Raw genomic sequence first — 23,412 nt, forward strand, 5'->3', positions numbered from 1 at the left:
CTATTACCCCGTGCTTTTCCCTCATAATACCTATTGCAGGTTGTAATTACATGCTTGTAAAGGTGGTTATTTATGTCTGTCCCTCCCACCAGATTGTAATCTCCACAAGCGCAGAAGCAGCATCTGTTTTGCTCACTGTTGTATTTCTGGCACTAACATAGTACCAAGCAGATGATAAGCATTTAGTAAATATTTTACTATTTCCCTCATCCACTTTTCTTAGGGTCCAGCTCAAGATTTTTTCAGGAAATGTCCTGAAGTGGGGGAATGGTAGGGATCTATGTTTGTGTCCCCTTAGAAACTACTTACCCATAACCCCCCACCACCACCACCATGGCTACCCCTTTTAGGGCAGTATAAGGAAAACCTCTCATGTTTCTCCTTTACTGGTCACACAGGACATTTCTGTGACCAGACATGTGGAGTTTTTTTCCCCACACTAATCAATTTTCTGATACCAGCTGGGTGTCATTCAATTTAGTCTGACACTATCTACCTGGAGTTAAGGTCAGATCCCACAAGTTAAGTAAGCACTCAGTCTCACAAGATTGCCTCCACTTCAGAGGTCAATTACAAGTCCGGGTGTCATGTCATCACCTGTACCTCTATAAACCTGGGTTCCCACTACCCCCTCCTTAGGTTCAATAATTTGCTAGAATAGCTTCCAGAACTCAGAGAAACACATTTACTGGCTTATTATATAATAAAGGAGATGATAAAGAATTCAGATGAATGGCCAGTTGAAGAGATACATAGGGTGAGGTCTGGGCTCTGAGCGCAGGAGCTTCTGTCCTTGTAGAACTGGGGTTTGCCACCCTTCTGGTAAGGAGATGTGTTCAACAGGGAAGCTCTCTAAACCAGTAGTTCAGGTTTTTTTGGGTTTTTGGGGTTTTTTGGCGGTACGCGGGCCTCTCACTGTTGTGGCCTCTCTCGTTGTGGAGCACAGGCTCCGGACGCGCAGGCTCAGCGGCCATGGCTCACGGGCTTAGCCGCTCCACGGCATGTGGAATCTTTCAGACCGGGGCACGAACGCATATCCCCTGCATCGGCAGGCGGACTCTCAACCACTGCGCCACCAGGGAAGCCCTCAGGTATTTTTATGGAGGCATCATCATGTAGGCGTGATCAACTGTTAATTCGATCTCTCCCTTCTCTGTAAGATGGGAGGTGTGGCTGAAAGTTCCAAGCTTCTAATTGTGGCTTAGTCTTTCTAGTGACCAGCCCCCATCCTGATGCTATCCAGGAGGCCACCAACAGTTGTCTCATTAGGATAAAAGATGCTCTGATCACCCAGGAAATTCAAAGGGATTTAGGAGCTCCGTGTCAGGAACCAGGGTCAAAGACCAAGCATTAGAACAAAAGATGCCCCTAGTACTCTTACTGCTTAGGAAATTATAAAGGTTTTAGGAACTCTCGCCAGGAGCCAGTTATTCTATCACAGTATCACAGGCAACACATAGAGATCTTTGCTGTCTTCAGCCTGAGAGGAGAGCAGTCCACACAACATGAGGCTGTCCTGCCTCCTCCTTGTCTGCCCAGCCTTGTACATTGCTGGACTGTTGAAGAAAGAATGTAATTTGATATCACCAACATGAAGCTTGTCCACCCATCTATCTCTGAAGACCCCTGGGATCTGTCTACTTCCCTCTGAGAGAGACATCATACATTTATTCAGTCATTAACTTGTTTAACAAGGGAGGAGGTATAGCAGATTGGAACTCTATGCTCTTGGACCTGTTAACTCTCCAAGACCCATTTTTCTCATCTCGAAAATGGGGCTAATGACAGTACCTATCTCATAGGGTTGTCCTGAGAATTCTTGAAAAGGGCTAGCATAATCGTTAGTACATAACAAATAAATGTTAGCTGCTATTATTGCTTGAGCATCAGCTGGGCACTGGCAGAAATGAGAAGCTGAATTAGACGTATGGTCTAGAAGGAGAGAGAGGAAAGCAGATCATCGCTAGATAACAAAGTGTGATCAGTTCTATTAGAGGTAGACAAGCAAGAGTTAAGGGTGAAAGGTTCTAGGTTCTCCAAACACCCTAGTTTCCCTTCTAGATATATTTTTCTGTGTGTAGGGAGGGTGGTAAGGGGTGGGGGCTCTGTCCCAACAATCTAAGTTCTTCCTTCCCTGTGCAGAGGTACTGTGAGGAAGGGACTCTAACTTGACTTCAGTGATGGTGATAGTGGGAGGTGCTCTAAGAACTCCCTATGCCTAGACTGATCCCTCATTCTTCTCCCAGAAGGTTCATATTGCTGGAGGAGTGGGGATGAGAGGAAGGAGAGGTATTCAAAGTTAGGAGGTATGTGAGATGTGCTGTTTGTATGGTTCATTTTCTTATTCCTTAGTGTATGGTGAAGCTTCCTTTGAAATGCAGGCTGATTTATCTGAGCCAGGGGACCGTTAGGGAGGTCGATGTCCATAGCTGGGCAGAACATTGCAGAGAAAACAGTACCCCTCTTTCCCCTGGACATGTGTGGTAGAGGCCATGGGAATCAGTGTGGGAGGAAAGAGGAGGCAGAGTCAGGATTATAGGCCCTTACTCCAGGTTCCCTGGAGCTTTGGCTGCTATGCTCCTGGGCCCCTCCAGCTGGCTGCCCTCTTCCTGGGCTGTTGACTGAGGAGATCCGTATGTCAGAGCCTTTCTGTCCAGAATATAGCAAGATTACTCCACAGCCAAGGCCAAGCCCAGCCTTCACAATGCAGGACTCCTGGTGACTTCCCTTGACTTCTGTGTGACTTGTGAACAGCTCAGCTTGGAGGAGAAGCTAGGGTTCTGAGTCCTGCAGTACTTAGGGCAGGAAGAATCAGAGGAGCACCAAGCACTGACTGCCTTCCGGAGTCCCACATCATCCCATCTCACCCTCCAACAAGCCTGTCAGTCCAGCATTATTATCCCCATTTTACAGAGAAAGAAACTGAAACTCAGATTAAGGGCCTTGCATGTGACATTTGCCATCATCATCAAGCATTAGTGAGTTCCTGATTAGATCATAACAATTCTTTGCTCAAACCGGCTAATGAAAACCTGAAGTCGTGACAATAGCCTACGAAGTTCTGCCCATTGCCTTTCCTCTCTAACCACCTCACTTCCACCCTTCCTGCTCACTCTGCTCCAGCCACTCTGGCCTCTTTGCTATTTACTCCGTAAAATGACAGGCACATTTCCACGTTCCCACCTTAGGGCCTTTGTTTTTCCTTCACAAGAATGTAAGCTCTACAAAGGCAAGGTAATCGTCATCTCGTTCTCGGATGTATCTCCAGCCCTCAGAACAGTCCGTGGCATTTACCAGGTTCTCAATAAATGTGTGCCTGGTGAATGAATGAATAAATGAATACTGAGACCTAAGATTGCGGGCTGGAAGCCTCTGGACTGGAGGGTATTCGTTCTGAGAGCTGGAGGGTGGGAGAGGGATTCAGAGTGCAGGGAGTGGCCACAACGGGCGCACGGGTCTCCGAAAAGGCTCTCGAGAAACTACATTTCCCATGAAGGTCTGGGGGCAGAGGGGCCGAGGGTGCTGCCGGGAAAAGTATACGTGCTAGAAGCCAGGGCTGGTGCCGCGAAGATGGCCGCTCAGAGAGGTGGGCTGTTGGCTGGGGTGCCAGCGAGCGTGGGGGTGGGTCGCGTCCTCGGACCCTTCCCGCCTTGATATACCAGGTAGAACCCACCCGCGGGGCTCTGCGGAAAGATGGATGGGCGCCGGGCAGAGGAGAGGGCACCTGCGATGGGAATTGAGCCGTAATTGCAGCCCTCGAAGGAGGGTCTTGAGGGGAGGGGGCTGCGCGTGGGTTACTTCGAGACCCGGTGCGGTGGAAATAGATTCCTGCCACCCTCTCCCCGTCACCTTAACGCAACTATCTGCCTCACGTCGGCAGAATATCTTTACTGCCGGTCTTAGAGATGGGAACATCGAGGCCTGCAGAAGGGTCTCAACTAACAACCTACAAACCCCTCATTTGACGCTATCCCCCAGACAGATCCCTCAGCTAGGGTGTAGTTTCCCCGCGACAGGAGGGTCAGGCCTCAGGAGTGGAGTGGAAACTGACGCTCTGTCTGTACCCCCAGTATTCCCACTTTCCTGTGTGGTGCAGCAGTATGCCTGGGGGAAGATGGGTTCCAACAGTGAAGTGGCTCGGCTGCTGGCTAGCAGTGACCCACTGGCCCAGATCTCAGAGGACAAACCATATGCAGAGGTGAGACCCGGGCTGTATTTTAGCCTACTTTACCAGCAGGTGGGACCAAGGTACTCCTCCACTCAAGGGGCCCCAGGCAAGTCATGTGAATCAGCTGGGAAGGGAAGACAGGAAAGAGAGAGGAGGCCTCCTTGGCTTTTGAGATCTGTGCGGGTTGATGAACCCACATGGTAGCACTAGAAGAAGTGAGGTTTTGTCATAATAGACTGGAATTTCCCAAGAACTGTCAGCACTTACTGACTTTTATTTTATTATATTTTATTTATTTATTTATGGCTACATTGGGTCTTCGTTGCTGCGCGGGCTTTCTCTAGTTGCAGTGAGTGGGGGCTACTCTTCGTTGTGGTGCACGGGCTTCTCATTTCGGTGGCTTCTCTTGTTGCGGAGCACGGGCTCTAGGCACGCGGGCTTCAGTAGTTGTAGCTCGCGGGCTCTAGAGCACAGGCTCAGTAGTTGTGGCGCACAGGCTTAGTTGCTCCGTGGCATGTGGCATCTTCCCAGACCAGGGATCGAACCCACATCCCCTGGATGGAGACGGATTCTTAACCACTGCACCACCAGGGAAGTCCCAGCACTTACTGAATTTTAATTCAGCCCTCCTTGACAATTTACTTTGACTAAGTTTGACTTTTTTTTTTTTTTTTGTGGTACGCGGGCCTCTCACTGTTGTGGCCTCTCCCGTTGCGGAGCACAGGCTCTGGACGCGCAGGCTCAGCAGCCATGGCTCACGGGCCCAGCCGCTCCCCGGCATGTGGGATCTTCCGGGACCTGGGCACGAACCCGTGTCCCCTGCATTGGCAGGCAGACTCTCAACCACTGTGCCACCAGGGAAGCCCAAGTTTGACATTTTTAATAACCTAAAATATATTTTTTTCCTGCCCATTTAGTAGAGAAAAAGCCAAAGCACAGGAAGGCTTAGCCTCTACTTCTGAGACTAGAATAAATGAATGTTAACCCCTCACAGAGCCACCCGAGAGTCAGAGCTTTTCAGTGACATTGACAATGCAGGTTTCATTCTCCTCACTGGACAGATGGAGAAACTGATACCCAGAGACAGGAAATAACTAGCCCAAGCCTCCACAGCTGGTTGGAGGCAGAGCCTGGACTAGAGCTTGGGTCTCCTGACTCCTGGTGTTCTGGGTCTGCTGCCCTCATGTATGTCTGTGATGGTATGAGCATTTATACCCGGTCTTGGGAGTCCCATTTCAGAACTTGGCTGCCCTGTGGATAGCACAGGGTAACGGATTGGGGCAGGCCAGTGGGTGGTGCCAGCTTCTTCCTTTTTCCCTCCCAAGTTTCCTGTTTTTACAGCTGTGGATGGGGGCCCACCCCCGGGGAGATGCCAAGATCCTTGACAACAGCATCTTGCAGAAGACCCTAGGCCAGTGGATTGCTGAGAACCAGGACTGCTTGGGTTCGAAGGTCAAGGACACCTTTAATGGCAAGCTGCCCTTTCTCTTCAAAGTGCTCTCAGTCGAAACGGCCCTGTCTATCCAGGCACACCCTAACAAGGTACAGGATCAGGGTAGGGCACAGAGGTCAGGGTAGAGAAGAACTTATGTCAAGGCCCTCCCACAACATTTACTGCTGCTTTTACCCTGCCCATGCCAGGCTCCAGCCCCAAATTAAATCCAAGCCTTCAACTCCCAATTTAGCTCTGCCAAGCCAATTGCTGGTGACACATGTGGCAGCTAAGTTTAAGTGGACAGCTGACCAGCCTGTGCCAGGAGAGCTTCTCCACACTTGTACCTGGGCTCCCCTCAGCTAACCCAGGACTATTCATATCTGCCATTTTTCCACCTGGCTCTCTCAAAGAGTTTACCTTCCAAGGCAGGGCAAGTACCCTAGTCATTGCCTCAGCTCCACTCCCATGTCTTTCTGCACAAGCCTGTGAGTCACAGCCTAAGCATTTGTGTGTCCAAACTCCTCATTTCTAGATGAGCAAAGTCAGACCCAGAGAAGAGAGGGATTTACCCAAAGTCACACAGCTTGTTAGTGTCAGAGCTTGGCTTGGTGTTTGGGTTTCCTGATTCGCAGTCCTCTTAAAGCCTGCTCCACCTCTCCCCCACAGTTGGTCCACATGCCTGCCTTGGGTTGGCTGAGCCCTGAGTTTCTGAATTATGCCTTGACTGGGCTCAGTGCCAGAGGTAGGAAGCTGACTGGGGAGTGTCGAGAGCAAGGTCTGGGTGAGACTGGTGTCTTCCTAGATGATGGCTGCACCTTAACCATTCTCCTCTTCCCTGGCCATCCCACAGGAGCTGGCAGAGAAGCTGCACCTCCAGGCTCCACAGCACTACCCCGATGCCAACCATAAGCCAGAGATGGCCATTGCCCTCACCCCCTTCCAGGGCTTATGTGGCTTCCGGCCAATTGAGGAGATTGTGACCTTTCTGACAAGTAAGGTTGGGCAAAATGCTGAGAGCATGCATATTGGCCTAGGATGCATGGGCAGCTCAGGGCAGAGCTGGAACAGTGGCAGAGAACAGAGGCTGCATGTCACAGGAACTGAGGGGCTGGTTGGCCTCATGAATTCTTGACACTCCGAGGGCAGGCCCATGAGACCAGGCTCAGGTGTGATTGCTGAGGGTTGGTGGTGAGCAGTCGCTTTTCACTGCAAAGCTTGCATAGCATTGCCTGGCTCCTTGGTTAGGGATGAGATGGGGAGGCCTCCTCCAGCTTCCCACTTTTGCCCGTTCCATCTTTACCATTCCTGATATGGGCCCCGGCCTGACCTTCCTGCAGAGGTGCCCGAGTTCCAATTTCTAATTGGAGATAATGCAGCAACACAGCTGAAGCAGAGCCTGAGCCGTGACTCCCAGACTGTGGCCTCTGCTCTGCAGAGCTGTTTCTCCCACCTGATGAAGAGCGAGAAGAAGGTAGTGGTGGAGCAGCTCAACCTGTTGGTGAAGCGGATCTCCCAGCACGGTAGGTGTCTCAGGCCTGGGTGCAACGCTCCGTCCTGGGCCTCTGGCACAGACACTAGGCTGTGGGGATAGGGTTCTCAACCCCTTTGTTCAAGTACAGCACCAAAACGGGCCTGACTTAGATGGCCTGTTAGTGACTTAGCATTTCTTTCGCAGTCTTTGTGGAACAAGGCCCTAGGTTGAGTGCTGCTTCTAGCTGCTCTCCATGGAGTGTTTTATACTTTGGGGCTAGAGAGCAGGAAGGAGATGAAGGGATCCTCTCTCTCCTCCAAAGGCCTGAAGTCCAGAGCTCTCAACCAGTAGATCTTTCCTTAAATACCTGCTCTGTGCCCAACCTTGTGCTAACTAAGGAGAGTTCAGGAAATGACTGTGATGGGTATGGTTGTGTCACCTTTGGGTTGGAGAGTCAATACAAGCAGTGAAAAACAAGGCAGAATGGACTCTTCTGCTGGGAGCATATATGGCACATGTGCTGAGGCCCCAGCTCCTTTTCCAGGCAAGCCCAGAGCTCTTCTGGTTCTGTTTCTCCCCATTTCCCCTACTACCTTTGACCCACAGGGAACTATTTATTTTACCCAAGCATATCCTACGTTTTGTTTTGTTTTGTTTTGTTTTTTGCTGTCTTCTCTGCTTGCATGCCTCTCCCTTTAGGGCTTCTTGCACTCACAGTAGAGCTGATTACTTCTGCTCAGAGCTCCCATAGCACCCTGTTCATACGTCAGGTATAGCCCTTAACACCTGTGTGTAGATATCATCACATGCACACCTGTTAAAACTGGAGTTTTCTCTAGGCCAGGGACCTGTCTCCTTGACCTTCGTGTGTCCCCACAGTGCTTAGCACAGAGTAGGCATTCAGCACGTGTCTGTATGAAGACTCGAAACAACCCTCCAATCCAGACCAACTGGTCTCTTCATTGTGGCACTGACACACTCTGCTTTTACTTAGAGACACCCTCCCCCTTCTCTCCACAGTCAAGGAAGCCCAGCTCACCACCCTCCCCTCCTCCCCCCAGTTCCCACTGCCACCACTCTTGATCAGGCTGAGCTCATCTCCCCTGCTCAGCCTCCAGGACACATTTTAGCCCTTGGTTGCATCCTGCCTCATGCTATCTGGGGTGACCAACCATGTCAGTTTGCCTGGGACTGAGTGATTTTCAGTGTTAAGGGAAGGGCCTGGGCTAACTGGGACAGTTGGTCACCCCACATGGAACCCTTGGGTTATCTCCTAACTAGATTTTAAACTCCTAGAGCAGAGGTTATGAACCAGGGGACACTGACAGTCTGGAGACATTTTTGGTTGTCAAACCCAGGTTTGGGGTGCCAGTGGTATCTCGTGGGTGGAGGCCAGGGATGCTACTGAACATTCTGCAATGCACAGGACAGTCCCCACAACAAAGAATTACCTGTCCCCAAATGTCAGTAATGCTGAGGTTGAGAAACACTGTCTAAAAGGACTACACTCTAGCCCTTTTAGTGCCTAGTAGAGTGGTGGGCATATGACTATATAGATAGTCAAAATGGGGAAAACGGCCATCTGTGTAGGCTGGAATATCAAGGAAGGCTGGCCCCCAAAGGGTGGAGGATGTGACGAGGAGAATATGCCCACCAGTTTCTGGATTCCTTGGGTAGGATCTTCTCTAGGACTCTCCTTGGCCAGGGTGGGGCTGTGAACACCACTGAGGGTTCCTAAGTGGCCTTGGGTTGCTCTGTGACCCTCAGTGGCTGCTGGAAACAACATGGAGGACATCTATGGGGAACTCTTGCTGCAGCTGCACCAGCAGTACCCAGGTGATATCGGATGCTTTGCCATCTACTTCCTGAACCTGCTTACCCTGAAGCCGGGGGAGGCCATGTTTCTGGAGGCCAACGTGCCCCATGCCTACCTGAAAGGAGGTGAGCCGCATTTCAGCAGTGAGCCCCACTGCCATCCGCCTCAGGCCTTGTTTCACCATCTGGACAAAACAGGAGGGGGTGGTCGAGGAGACCACTTTTAAAGTCCCATCCAGCTCTGACCTCCCAAGGTTCCTGGGGTCAGCAGGGAAGTGACCAATAGGGACGATGAATGCCAGCTTCAGTTGGACAACTGCTTGGATCCTCACACCACCCCTGTGAGGTCATGATGCCCTCATGTTAAGACCTGTCAATATGTGTGGGAACCACAGTTTGAATCCAGGCTATATTGGATCAAGGGCATTGTTCTCTTCCCTGCCTTCACATGTCTGTCCGGTCTTTGCAGAGATTTTATGTTAAAAAACACATTGCCGGGCTTCCCTGGTGGCGCAGTGGTTGAGAGTCCGCCTGCTGATGCAGGGGACACGGGTTTGTGCCCCGGTCCGGGAAGATCCCACATGCCGCGGAACGGCTGAACCCGTGAGCCATGGCCGCTGAGCCTGCGCGTCCAGAGCCTGTGGAGAGGCCACAACAGGGAGAGGCCCGCGTACCGCAAAAAAAACAAAAAACCCAAAAAAACACATTGCCACAGAACGGTGTCACATTTTGACTGTTGGCCATTTATCTACTCGTGGACAGGATTCTGTGGTAGAAAGGGAAATTATAAAATCTCTAGAGGGTTGGGGCTCCTCCAGGGGATAAACATGACTCCCCTTGACAATGGTGGGTGACGTGTCACCTGTTTTGGTATCTGTTATCTCAGCCCATTCTCACAGAAGACGCAATTCACATATTTTTATCTAATTCTACAGAGAGCTCATGGCACTCAAGTTAGAAGGCCCTGCCCTGGAGAGCCAAATTCCAAGGCATCCTTCATTAGCTTACCACATGACAACTGTCTGTCCCCAGACTGCGTGGAGTGCATGGCATGTTCGGACAACACGGTGCGTGCTGGCCTGACGCCCAAGTTCATCGATGTGCCAACTTTGTGTGAAATGCTCAGCTATATCCCCAGCCCCAGCCAGGACAGGCTTTTTCCTCCAGCACGGAGTCAGGAAGACCCCTACCTCTCTATCTATGATCCCCCTGTTCCAGACTTCACCGTTATGAAGATGGAGGTGAGTGAGGGCTGTGGTGGGTGTTTTTTTTTTTTTTTTTTTTGTGGTGGGTGTTTTTTGTGTGGCATGAAGAACACTGGCAAGGGCCACAATGTGGAGTATACCTGGGGCTGGGTTTCCTTTCTGCCAAGCTCGCGTGATGGGAGAATGGCCACAGGGCCTGTCTGTGGCTTTCTGCACCAGGGACCAGACAAGGGCCTCCGTGCTGACAAAAGCCCGAGCCGTGGGGGAGAAGGTGGCAGAGCTCTCCCTCTCACTGTCCTTGGGGTTGTCCTGGGACCCCTGTGAGCTAACAGCAGCTCAAACCCTGCTCCATCTTGCTGTTTCTTTCTGCCCAGGTGCCTGGCTCCGTCACTGAATATAGGGTCTTGGCGCTGGACTCTGCAAGTATCCTCCTGATGGTGCAGGGGACAGTGACAGCCAGCACCCGCACAGCCCAGGCCACAATCTCCCTGGAGCGTGGCGGGGTGCTCTTCATTGGGGCCAATGAGAGTGTCTCACTGAAGCTCACGCTGCCTAAGGACCTGCTGATGTTCCGTGCCTGCTGCCTGCTGTAGAGGCCACAGCCTTCCTGGCTCTTCTCTGCCAGTCACCCTACATCCTGGCCAGCCTCACCTCCTCAGGCCCAGCCCAAATCCCTTCCCTGTTCCGGGCTCTTTGGGTATACCCTGAAAGAGCTGGGGTAGAAGAGCTTGAAGTCAGTGACTCCTGAACAGGCCTAGGCTGAACCGTCTTCTTCCTGGTAGGAGGGGCCCACGTGAGAACTGAGGGCTAATACTCCCCTTGTATTCTTGCCACCCTTGAGCCAGGCTCTCCCCGATGCACGAAGCTGCAGCTGTTCCAGCGTATAGCGTTAGGCAGGGTGGTGAAATCTATGATTAGCTCAATATCAGTCACGGCAAGATAGGTAATTAATTTGGAAGAACAGGGTTCTGGCCCCAGGACTGCCCATTTCCTCAGTGCAGAGAAGGAGGGAAAAGGGTAGGCCTGTGGACTAATGTTGCTGTGTCAAAGCAATTAAAGATCACCCGTGTTGAGGCCTGTGGGCTAAAGAGTGCTCAGCCTTTGCCATTCCAGTCCCTGAAGCGGGCTGAAAGAGCCCTCCCTGGATGTTGTCCAGTTTTTGCTTTATTCCTGTTTCAGACAGCTTCCTGAGGTAGGCAGGCTAGACTCCAGAGGCCTTATAAAGGAAGGTGTGGGAGAGATAGCCTGCTGTAGCTTCAGCTGCAGAGCTTGCAGGCAAACCTTGGGCCCTCCAGCCCTGCACACAGTGGAATATGGGTCTAAAGAAAGGCATTGTCAGTGCAGAGGTTCTTCTCTCCAGTGCTTTAGTTGGCTTTAGGGCAGGGATCATCAGGCTAAGGCCAGCAGGCTGGATCTGGCCACGCCCTTTCATTTACATACCGTCCAGCTCCATTCAGGCTACAATGGCAAAGTTGAGTAGGTGCACCGAACTGTATGGCCTGCAAAGCCAAATGTACTGACTGGCCCTTCACAAAGGTTGTCAATCACTTCTCTAGAGCACATTAAGTCACTGTAGATACAGGGACTAAAGGACAGGACAATCTAATTAGTGTTGTGAAGAGAAATCAAGCTACTTTTTTCCTACAAGGGCAGGAAGTATCTATGAGAGCATCTACTCTCCCTATGCCTACCCTCTAGAGGTGGGACACACCCAGGAGGTTGCACAGCTGTGTGTTTTGCCACTGAAGTTTCTGACTAGCAGTCTTAGATGCTATCACCCCAGACTAAGCAGAGACCCAGGCTAGTAGCTCCTTCCTGTAGGTAACGGATTAATCTCACACAAAAGAATCTTTCTGGGCTGCTGCCCACACTAAACCTGTACAATGGAATTCCAGGAAACTACCTTCAAAAAAGTTCTAGCCAATCTGTTCGGCTTTTTCTGGCTTCCAGTAAATTTTCTTCAGCTGAAAAAAAACCCTGAAAAACAAAACAAAACCTGGGAAGAAAGGGTCTGCCAAAGGGAATTCATTCTAATGAGAAGTGATATGCAAAGGCCTATTCCATCCGTGGTCTCCAATGAGCAGGCCTGAAAACTATGCCTATTGGGAACAAGAGAAAGGAGAGGCAGTCCTCAGAAGAACGGTTGGGGCTATTAGGCTATTTCTTCATTTCAGAATTCAGAAGGGGCAATGACCCTGGTCTAGGCCTTTGTTAAAAATCCTATTGCAACACAAGAGACTCAGGCTCAACTAGCATGATTGTATTTATTCTTACAAACTTACAGAGCTATAGAAGCCTAAGCCAAGAGTTCTGTAGAGTAAACACCATACAGTACCACTCCCATCTGTGAGGTAAGCCTGAATACCTCCCTGTCTCCTCAGAGCGCTGTCACCTGCAACACACCCAGCACTTTTAATTAAGGCAGTCTGGTTCTAGACACCTTGGTGCCTTTATTCGTGACATTCGTGGCTTCTAGCCCCAAGCAATCGACCATTTCTACCCTTCCTTGCTGTACAATGTTCCTGCAACTTTTTCTACGACGGTAATGCCTTCCACACAGGGTCAACCAGCTCTGAAACATTCCGGGGGAGAGGTGTGGCCAAATACACCAGTGTGGCTTTACGACAGCAACCACCGGAGGGCCTGGTTCTTGGGGTCCTGCTGCCATCCTCACCCCCAGCAGCTGTCAAACACTCAGGCTACTCTGTCCTAACCAAATGAAGCAACAGACTGGGCAAGTTCCCAAGTTGGGGTCACACCTCAATCCTGACTACCCTACCCCTTAGGCTGGGAACCCTGTCCACGTCCATTCAGTCCCATTTGGTTGTAGGTAAGGCCAAAAAAAAAAAAGAGAACCACTAAAAAATTAAATTCCAGAGAGAGGTCTGGTATAGCAAGAGATGCTATCTACTGGGGGTCACAGGAGATGATGCCGGCCTTTTGGTGTTTTCATACTGGGGACTGAAAGGCTGTATTGAACCCAGAGGTTTACTGTAAAGCCCAATCCTGAGTATCCACTGTGAGGCCCATGCTGTGGTCAGAGGAATCTGGATGCAACAGAATGGCTTTCCCTAGGGTGAAGGGAGGCCCTCTGCAATGGCAAGGTTATTTCCTGGGGGGGGGGGGGGGCGTGGGAGCTTTCCCAGGTCCCTCCTCCTCATCCTGTCTGTGAGTCTCTGTCTCTGTCAAAGCCCACATATCTGCACCAGTATACTTTTTTTTTTTTTTTTTTTTTTTTTTTTTTTTTTTTTTTTTTTTTTTGCGGTACGCGGGCCTCTCACTGCTGTGGCCTCTCCCATTGCAGAGCACAGGCTCCGGATGCGCAGGCTCAGCGGCCATGGCTCACGGGACCAGCCGCTCCGTGGCATGTGGGATCCTCCCGGACCGGGGCACGAACCTGTGTCCCCTGCATCAGCAGGTGGACTCTCAACCATTGCGCCACCAGGGAAGCCCTGCACCAGTATACTTTTCACCCATTGCTGCTACTCAAGTGTAAAAAGTTAAATAGGGGAATTCCCTGGCGGTCCAGTGGTTAGGACTCCGCGCTTCCACTGCAGGGGCCTGGGTTTCATCCCTCCCTGGACGGGGAACCAACACTGCCACAAGCCGCAGTGCGGCGGGGGTGGGGGAAAATATAAAGTTAAACAAATGGGAAGGCACCTAACTACTCCTGCAGCTCCCTCTGCTGGTAAGCAAAAAGTGCAGGCTTCCGGGGCGAGCTCCAGAACCTTCACCCAACCTTAGCTCAAGGACTGGGTGAAGATACTAGCTAAGACCAAGGTGAAGAATGGCAACCAAGGAAAGACAAATTTTGTCTACACAGTAGAGCAGTTTTTCTCTAAGGATGGACGGACCAAGTTACTAAGCTCACCCAGACAGTTGGACCAGATGGGAATGCTGTGCTTCCAGGGATTCTGGAAGCCTTGATCAGGTTGTGCCATTAAGCAACCTGCTGAACAGTCAAACAGGAACAACTGGAAGAGGGCCTTCAAAGGGCCCTGCTTTATGTTCTCTTGAAGGTCAAATAGGTAACCCATCTTGGAGCTAGGAAGAGGAGGAGAGCATATGGAATTTCTTGAACTGGATTGGTCCCAAATAGTTAAATTCTTTTTCAGAGACTCCCAGCTGCAAGCCATAAAGTGCTGTTCTCTGCCTCCACACAACATATCCAGCACAACCTGGGCGCAGGAGCTCTCCTTTCCCCTCCATACGGCATGGTGACAAAGATGTCTGCAAGTTTTTCTCTTAGCCAACTTTGTCACTCACCATAAGAACCAGAATTCCTCTGTTCCTTCCCTTATTAAAGTGGTTTCTCCAACCATTCCAACAGCAGAGGAAAACTGCAGAATCCCACCTATCCCCTGTGGCCCAGATGGGGGCCTCTGGCCTGAGAAGCACCAGGTATGGGGTAACTGCGGTCACTGACTTTCCCAGAGGGTCAGTGTCTCCAGTGATTCGGGGGTTGACAGCAGTTCCCACTGCACTCTGTGACCAATGAAGGGCCAACAGGACTCTGCAGTCATGGTGAGCAGGGCCCATCTTAGGGGGTTATGTCTACTGGAGGGTACAGGAGGAAGCATCCCTAAGACAGCACCAGCAGCAGGAGCATGTGGAGGAAGTCATAGGCTTGGGGGGAATGAGGTCCAAGTCCTCATCATCTGGAATCTCATCCAGGTGGTACCCATCCTGGAGCAGCTGCCGGCTCACATCCTGGTTCACCTGCTAAGAGCAGGAGAGGAGAGAACTATAAGCCAGGCTACAAGGCAGAAATAACTGCTGCCCAAAAGGCAGACCCGCATTTCCTTACTATGCATGCTCCACCCTCAGGCCAAGCCCACACAACCCGGGATTACAGGAAGAAGTGCCTCACCCAGCAGGGAGGGACATCCAGGGGCCTGAGCCAGTACTATCCAGGCTGCATTGTCACTAGCTGCCAGGGCAGCTGCCCTCACTAAAGAATCCTGAGAAAGCTGATATAAATATCAGATTACAGATTATGTTTGAAAGTCAAGACCTGACCATTCCCACTGGGAACCCAGACTGGTCCCTATGAAGGCTGAAGAATATGGAACAATGATAACAGAATAATCGGGTAGAAGGGTAGAGGAATATGGGTTAGAGTTGAACGGGGTGGGGAATAGCTTATTCTGCACTGCCAGTTAGCCATGTCATCCTTTGATGCCAACAGAGCTCATTCCTTGCAAAGTGGCATCTGTCAGCCCGGCTTCACCAATTCCACTGAGCAGAAGGAAAATGAGACTGCAGAGTGTAGGACTTTCTCTGGTTCTTGGCTAATTTTTTTTTTCTTTTTTTTTTTAACAATCTTAGGCACCCAGAGGTTCAAGGAGGATACAGTTTTCAAACTGCCTGTATTCTCTGGCAGAAACTCAGGGGGCGGCCAAGGGTTTCCAGGAGAATAAGGAAGAAATACCAGTGGTATACAGTCAGGTCCCCAGCACTTCATCTCTGTCAAAGGCAGTAAGCCGCACGTGCCAGAACTTTACGTCCCCGTGTTTCTGTCTGGGCCAGTCACTCTGGAAACTGTCCAAAAGGCCAGCCCAGGAGTATCTATCTCTGTCTCAGTTCCCATAGATGGAACAACTGAAGGAACAGAAGTCGGCCTGGAAGAAAGCAAGCTTGGTGGAGGATGGCCAGGGGAGGGACAGAAATGCTAATCTCAGATAAAAGACAATCAAAAGAAGGGAGACTAGAATTACTGTGTGATGCTGGAGGCAGGACTAGGACCGCTAAGTCCAGGCTGCAGGAGACACTTCCAATTAACAAGGAAGACTTCTCTACGAGCTACCTGAATTGTGTGTGCCGGTGGGGGAAGACAGGCAGCAAGGTTTCTTGAAGGTAGTACTCACTACTCACTACCCAATTACAAGAAGCATTCAAACAAGCAGAGGATGGTAAACACTTAGCTGGGATTTATCAAGAGGATTCCTTTTCTAAGTGGTGGCCTGGATTAGAAGACTAGTGAGGTCATTTCCATCCCTAAGGGTCTATGGTCTCCTGGACTTTCAACAGCACTCCTCAGACACCTAAACTTCTGCTGGAAGAAGAGGGCAGAGTAGAAGATTGGAGAACAGACTGGAAGTCTAGCACAGTGCCATGCATACAGCAGGAACCAGACAAGCATTTGGCAGCGGCAGTGACACTGCCTGCAGCCTGGCCCCACCACAGAAAGGTGCTCTGGACTTGCCTCTGCAGAGGAATACCCGGAGGAGTATCTGGATTCCAGCTCCCCATCACTAGGAGAAAAGGAAGACAGTCAGTTCGGGGAGATGCCCGTGGAGCACAGCTACAAATGGCAAGGTGCACAGCATGCAAAGGAGTCTGGAGGACTTGTGAAGCAAAGACCACACACCATAGAACTCAAACCCATAATCTGCCATGAGTATAAATGGCTCCTTCCATTGGCTCCAGCAGGGACAGGGTCACTGTCACTAACAGTGCAGACATAATAGGGCAGGATGATTCCCCCAGACAAGGTTGGTGCTTCAAATCCAAGAGCAGCAAGATCACCTATGAGTCCTCTAAGCAAGCCATCCTGGGAAGAGATAGTGCTCTGAAGCAGCAGCCCTGGAACATGCACAAAAGGTCTTGGAAGAGACAGGGAATAAGCGAAGCAAGTGATCTGAAATTTTATCCAAGTCACTCCCCAGGGGGTATTTTCAAGGAGGGCACTCACCTGTCAGAGTCGAGGGACACCAGGTTTTCATCTGGACTCTGACTAAGAGCAGTATAGCCCTTGTTAAACTTCACTGACCTGAGGGGAGATGGGGGGACAGACCAAGCATAGATGAAACGCCAGCATTTCACAAGGAAAGCCAGAGTCCTCGCCCTTATGGAAAAAAAAAAAAACTGCACTACTCCTGACTTGCCTTCTGTCTGGACAGCCACCACTGCCTGCCATGTATCTGGGCACAGCTCCTCAGAATGTGCACTTCCCCACACCACTCCCCCTGCTGCTCCTGAGCAAAAGCACACCTCTTTCATGAATCAGGAAAAGCCCCATCTCCCCACCTTATTTAACCAGAGAACAGAAAATCCAAAGTCCTTAGACAAATTCCTTCACCTGCTTTAGCTCTTCTTTGTGAAAGAGGCCCTGGATAAGGTCCCATCCAGCCCTCAGAGTTTACCGTCTGTTAAGAAGAAAATACAGCCCTGGCTGTTTCCACACTGCTCTCCATCCTCACTTCTGGGGATCCCAGCCACTATGCTCCCCCCTAATTTAGACAATGAATGATCCTAGGCACTGACGAAAACTCTTATTCCAAAGCTCCTTCCCTGACGTCATCACATCCTGGAAGGGAAAGACAAGGTCGTTCCTCTTCCCGTTTTAAAACAGTGAACCGGACAGGTTGGCCTTAGGAGCATCACTAGCTGGGCCTTAAGCGTGGGTACTCTGTCTCCCAGACTACACTAAGGCCTTCTCTGGAAACGCTTGCACAGAGGAGGTGGCGCCTGCTGAGACCTTTTCCCTGAAGAGTCGGGGCGGTTCGGCGCGGCCCCCAGCATGCCTTTTCTCCGCAGAACTGCCTTAGCCAGGTCCCGGTGCTTCTCTGGAAGTCAAAGGGACCGGGTCAGCGGAGTGTTCCCCACTCCGCCGTGCCTCCCAAACGCCAGGAGCCCGCTCTCCGAACAGACTTCCGGGTGCGGGAGCGGGCTGTAGGAGCCCCTCCGGGGTCGACCCAGCGGCGCTCCGGAGCCCGCCCGGGACGCGGCAGCCCGCCCAAGCAGAGACCCCTCATCGGGCCGCACTCACGCAGCTTGGCCTGACTGGAAGGCGCGCGCGCCACCATGTACGGCCCCCGCTTCTCCACAGCCGCCGGGGTCCGCTTCCCCAGCCAGGGGACTCCAATGCCGCTTCGCTCGGTGGGCGGCCCTGCAGCTCCGGTCCCGCTGGGCCGGGGTGCCGGGAGAGACGCCCTCGCCGCAGGCTCGCTGGGCTCCGCGGTCGCCATCGCCTGGCCCCGCCCCGCCGAGCCCCGCCTCCTGACTAACCAGCTGTCAGCCGGGAGAGAGGCGGTCCCTCTTCAAGCAAGATGGCGACGCGCAGGTGTGGGCCGTAAGCGCCCGAACTTTCTGGTCGCGCCTGCTGCAGGGTTGGCTCAACTGTTCCGCCCTTCCGGGGGCTGGATTGTTTCAGTCCCTCCTTTCTAGCACCCTGCGGTGCTCGTAATCGGCCTGACCCTGGGGATGTCAAGCCAAGTTATGTCTCTAGTCGAAATTAAATATCGATATTTCCGGGGGGCTGCGGGTGCGCGCCCTCAGACTCAGAGCCCGTTAGGCCGTGGCGCGCACGCGCTCCCCGCAGTGTTTCCGCACAGGTCCTCTCGCCACAGCTGGAGCTCCCCAAGGGCGGACCGGGGAGAGGCTGGATTGAACCGAAAAGAGCGGTATGACAAAGGGAGGTATTAACTCCCGTCTCTACAAAAGGAAACAGGCTAGAGAGAAAGGTTCAAGGACCTTGTGGAGGTCACACAAACTAGAGGCAGTGCCTTGGGAACGCCAAACCTTCGTTATTTCCAACACCACGCTGTGCCCGAGACCTTGGATGAGACCTGACCTTCTCTAGGACTCAGTTTCCACATTTTAAAATGAAACCAACGTCACTACCTGTCGTACAGTGATAAACAAGGACAAAATAGTACTTGGAAAGAAGAGCAAAAGTGCGCTGTGTTTGGGACTTCCCTAGTGGTGCAGTGGTTAAGACTCCACGCTCCCAATGCAAGGGACCCGGGTTCCATCCCTGGTCAGGGAACTAGATCCCCCATGCATGCCAGGCAACTAAAGATCCCACGGGCAGCAACGACGATCCGGCGCAGCCAAATAAATAATAACTAAATATTAAGAAAGAAAGTGTACTGTGTTTGTGTGCGTCGGGGCATGGAGCTGTCATGGCTCTTGACGTTTCTGGACCCCAAGGGATGTGCTTGTGGCTGGCTGGAAAGTAGCTCCAGATCCTTGTAGTAATTGCCAAATCTCACAAGGCTGTCCCAAGGTGAATTTATTAGCTTCCACAGGGTAGGTCAACAGTGTGCAACTTATGAACCCCCAGGGCCACCCAGAGAGTTGAGCAGGAGTATGCCGCAGACAGGATAAGAGGAAAGGACTAAATTTTTTGAAAATCAGAAGCGCAAAGGAATGCTAACTATTTGGGTAGATTCCACCGCTGTTTTTGACCTCCAGACAGCAATTTCATGTGGCTCAACTTAACATTTAATCCTCCTGACCTCCCAATGAAGCACTGTTACTCCCACTAAGCAAATGAGGCTTAGATTTGGTCAAATTCACCAGTTAAGTGGTAAACCTGGAATTTGTTATTATGTTTTTATTTTTTTATACAGCAGGTTCTCATTATCCATTTTATACATATTAGTGTATATGTCAATCCCAATCTCCCAATTCATCACATCTGCATCTATTGAGATGATCATACAGTTTTCATCCTTTTATTTTGTTAATGTGATGTTCATTAAGTCCCCTACATACAACCAAGTTCTGTTCCGAGAACGCGTTTGTAAGTCCAATTTGTAAGTCTAACAAAGTTAGCCTAGGTAGCCAACTAACACAATTGGCTATATAGTACTGTACTGTAATAGGTTTATAGTATTTTTCACGCAAATAATACATAAAAAACAAACACAAATATAAAGAAGACATTTTAAATCTTACAAGTAAGTACCTTGAAAAGTATGCTGGACACGTGAACTAACTCAAGTGATTGGACATACGAACACACGTTCGCACCTTTGAAAGTTCACAACTTGAAGGTTCATATGTAGGGGACTTACTGTATCATGTTGATTGATTTGTGGATATTGAACCATCCTTGCATTCCTGGAATAAATTCCACTTGATAATGTTGTGATACTTTAAATATATTGTTGAATTCTGTTTCCTACTATTTTGTTGAGGATCTTTGCATCTGTGTTCATCAGGGGTGAATTTTTTATCCTGCTACTTCTTTCCGAGGTTCTCTTTTCCCATCTCACCAGGTTTCAGATTTTACCTTTTGACTTTTCCTATTACTGGTAGAGCACAGATAACTGACAAATGGAGCCTATGAATCTGCGGGTCTTTCTGCGTTTCCAGGTCACCAGCCCCACCTTAATCCCCACATTAATTCATGTCATCTCCCTCTAGGGAAGAGATATTTCCCGATCCTCATATGGTACTGTCATACCTACTTCACATATATATAAGGAAAGTGACAGTCACAGGGATTGATTTGCCGAAGGCCACAAAGTTGTATAGGTAAGAGTTGAATCCTTATCTGCCTCAAAGGCCTGACCTCTTTTTATACCAGTCAGCTGTATGTCTTTAATGTTATGGACTGAATTGTGCCCCCACCCACCCAAATTCATATGTTGAAGCCCTAATCCCCAATGTGCCTTTATTCAGAGCTAAAGCCTTTAAGGGGGTGATTAAGGTTAAATGAGGTCATAAGGGTGGAGCTGTAATCCAATAGGATTGGTGTCCTTTTAAGAAAAGAGACACCAGGGAATTCCCTGGCAGTCCAGTGGTTAGGACTCTGCACTTCCACTGAAGGGGACACGGTTCAATCCCTGGTCGGGGAACTATGATCCTGCATGCCATGCAGTGTGGCCAAAAAAAAAAAAAGAGACACCAAAGATGTGTGCACACAGAGAAAAAGGCCTTGTGAGGACACAGAGAAGGCAGCTCTCTGCAAGCAAGGCAGGCAGTCTTATCAGAAACCAACCCTGCTGGCACCTTGATCTTGGACTTCCAGCCTCCAGAATTGTGAGAAATAAATTTTTTTGTGTGTTTTTATTTCTTTTTTTTTGGCCGCACAGCTTGCGGGATCTCAGTTTCCCAACCAGGGATGGAACCTGGGCCACGGCAGTGAAAGTGCCAAATCCTAACCACTAGACCATCAGGGAACTCCTAAATTTCTGTTCTTTAAGCCTGTGGTATTGTTATGGCAGCCCTAGTACACTAATATAAATGACATTCTCCAAATTTTCAGAATTTACTTCCAGAGCTTAATACTTGCTCTAACATGATACTTTTAGAATTAAAATGCTGGGCAGAAAGCTAATCATAAATAAAAGCATGACCACAGCTGTGGTGAGCCAAGGCTACTACAGAATCACATCACTTTTTTTTTTAACATCTTTATTGGAGTATAATTGCTTTACAATGGTGTGTTAGTTTCTGCTGTATAACAAAGTGAATCAGCTATACACATACATATATCCCCATTATCTCCTCCCTCTTGCATCTCCCTCCCACCCTCCCTACCCCACCCCTCTAGGTGGTCACAAAGCACCAAGCTGATCTCCCTGTGCTATGCGGCTGCTTCCCACTAGCTCTCTATTTTACATTTGTTGGTATAGATAAGTCCATGCCACTCTCTCATTTCGTCCCAGCTTACCCTCCTCCCTCCCACTTTTCTTTGTTTTGAACAAACCTCCCCAACGTAGGAAAATTATGCAAAATTGGGCCAAATGAACTTGCCTTTGCAAAACATGGAAGATGGACTCCATGTGCTGCTAAGGACAAGCGCCCTGGCATCTGTACAAACAGGAGAAACTGCATTGGCAGCTAGCAAAGCTTAGGAAAGAATGGCTAGGCTTAAACCATTTTCCTAAGCACCATGATTATAAAAATGATTATAATGAATAAGACCTAATCTTATTAATCTTTCATTCTCATTATAAGCCTGCAAAGTAGCTCCCATTTTCAGATCATAAAACAGAAGCACAGGAAGGTTGGCTAACTTATCCATAGTCATATAACTGCTATATAGAATGGGATTTGAACATAGGTCTAAATACAAACCATTTTCTCACCCTATTTCTACATTGTGTTGCCTTCTGTTGGTTGATGGGTAAATGTAAAAAAAAAAAAAAAAAATGCTGGACATACTCACATCATGTCCCTCTTGAGGCGATATAATTGGAATTTCACATCATCTGTGTAGTACTGTAGTACCCCCTTACCCATGCAGGATACATTCCAGGACCCCCAGTGGATGCCTGAAACTGGGGATAGTACAGAACGAACCCTGTAAAGACTATGTTTTTTCCTATACATACCTATGATAAAGTTTAATTTATAAATTAGGCACAGTAAGAGATTAACAATAACTAATAAAAATGTAGTGTAATAAAAGTTATGTGAATGTGGTCTCTCTCTCTCCCTCAGAATATCTTATTGTACGAATTTAATGTCTTTCCATCTTAACTAAGCGCTTATCTCACTGTGGCTATAACTTTTGCAGTTCAAGGTTCAACAGCAAAACTAGCACAAATATTTTTCCTTCTTCACGATAAAACAGACTGGAGTTGTTCTTAGACCTTAGCACCCTCAGCATAGGACTTTTTTTTCTTTCCTTATTAAGTCAAGAACTTTCACCTTTTCACTTAAAGAAAGCACTTTCCAGGTTCTCTTTAGCATATGCAAATTGCCAGCATTACTACTCTTGCACTTTGGGGATATTATTAAGTAAAGTTATTTGAACACAAGCACTGTGATATCATGATAGTCAACCTGATAACTAAGACAGCTACTAAGTGACTAATGGGATGGATGGGATGGAGAGGGAAAGCGAAAGATTTCATTATGCTACTCAGAACGGTGCTCAATTTAAAACATGTTTATTTCTGGAATTTTCCATTTAATATTTTTGTACCTCAGTTTACTATGGGTAACAAATTGCAGAAAGCAAAACTGCAGATAAGGGAAGGGACTACTATATCCTTGCCAGAAACATTTAACTGGATTTTAATATGAGGAAACAATCAGGAAGATGCAGATGTAGGACATTCTACACCACTGGCCTGGCTTCTTCAGAAAAATCAATTGTATATATTTTATGCCAAACTTCTTGAAGCATGTTAATGGTACTGTGGTTATTTAGGAGGAAAAGGCCTCTCTCTTAAACGTTGCTTAAGTATTTAGGGGTAGGGGCTTCCCTGGTGGCACAATGGTTAAGAATCCGCCTGCCAATGCAGGGGACACGGGTTTGAGCCCTGGTCCGGGAAGATCCCACGTGCTGTGGAGCAACTAAGTTCGTGTGCCACAACTACTGAGCCTGTGCTCTAGGGCCCATGAGCCACAACTACTGAGCCCACGTGCCACAACTACTGAAGCCCACATGCCTAGAGCCCGTGCTCTGCAACAAGAGAAGCCACCACAATGAGAAGCCTGCGCACCCCAACGAAGAGTAGCCCCTGCTCGCCACAACTACAGAAAAGCCCAAGTGCAGCAACGAAGACCTGACACAGACAAAAATAAATAAATAAAATAAATTTATTTAAAAAAAAGTATTTAAGGGGCTTCC

At 49.4% G+C, this 23,412-nt stretch overlaps 2 protein-coding genes across 8 annotated transcripts; one reads left to right on the forward strand and one right to left on the reverse strand.

Moving 5' to 3' along the window:
- The first annotated feature begins 3,517 nt into the window (after positions 1–3,517).
- On the forward strand, positions 3,518–11,186 carry MPI (mannose phosphate isomerase). 6 transcript variants are annotated; one of them, XM_027123629.1, is made up of 8 exons: positions 3,518–3,586; positions 4,071–4,198; positions 5,510–5,710; positions 6,454–6,595; positions 6,941–7,123; positions 8,842–9,015; positions 9,922–10,130; positions 10,469–11,186. In XM_027123629.1, exons 1-8 carry the CDS (start codon positions 3,571–3,573, stop codon positions 10,685–10,687), a joined length of 1,272 nt encoding a protein of 423 aa, XP_026979430.1. In that variant the 5' UTR covers positions 3,518–3,570; the 3' UTR covers positions 10,688–11,186. The 6 variants fall into 6 exon arrangements, with proteins under 6 accessions (XP_026979430.1, XP_026979431.1, XP_026979432.1 ...); XM_027123630.1 differs by having other exon boundaries at positions 3,570–3,662; positions 5,494–5,710; XM_027123631.1 differs by having other exon boundaries at positions 3,570–3,662.
- Positions 11,187–13,942: 2,756 nt separating this feature from the next.
- FAM219B (family with sequence similarity 219 member B) lies at positions 13,943–18,091 on the reverse strand. Of its 2 annotated transcripts, none has more exons than XM_027123634.1 (5): positions 17,866–18,091; positions 17,575–17,662; positions 16,789–16,866; positions 16,300–16,348; positions 13,943–14,813 (listed from the first exon to the last, which is right to left on the reverse strand). In XM_027123634.1, exons 1-5 carry the CDS (start codon positions 18,062–18,064, stop codon positions 14,649–14,651), a joined length of 579 nt encoding a protein of 192 aa, XP_026979435.1. In that variant the 5' UTR covers positions 18,065–18,091; the 3' UTR covers positions 13,943–14,648. The 2 variants fall into 2 exon arrangements, with proteins under 2 accessions (XP_026979435.1, XP_026979434.1); XM_027123633.1 differs by having other exon boundaries at positions 13,943–14,816; positions 17,866–18,088.
- Between the last annotated feature and the right edge of the window lie 5,321 nt (positions 18,092–23,412).

This window comes from Aethalodelphis obliquidens, unplaced genomic scaffold (genome assembly GCF_003676395.1).
Source record: "Aethalodelphis obliquidens isolate GAN/ISIS:26980383/991018 unplaced genomic scaffold, ASM367639v1 scaffold26, whole genome shotgun sequence".
Taxonomy (NCBI): domain Eukaryota; kingdom Metazoa; phylum Chordata; class Mammalia; order Artiodactyla; family Delphinidae; genus Aethalodelphis; species Aethalodelphis obliquidens.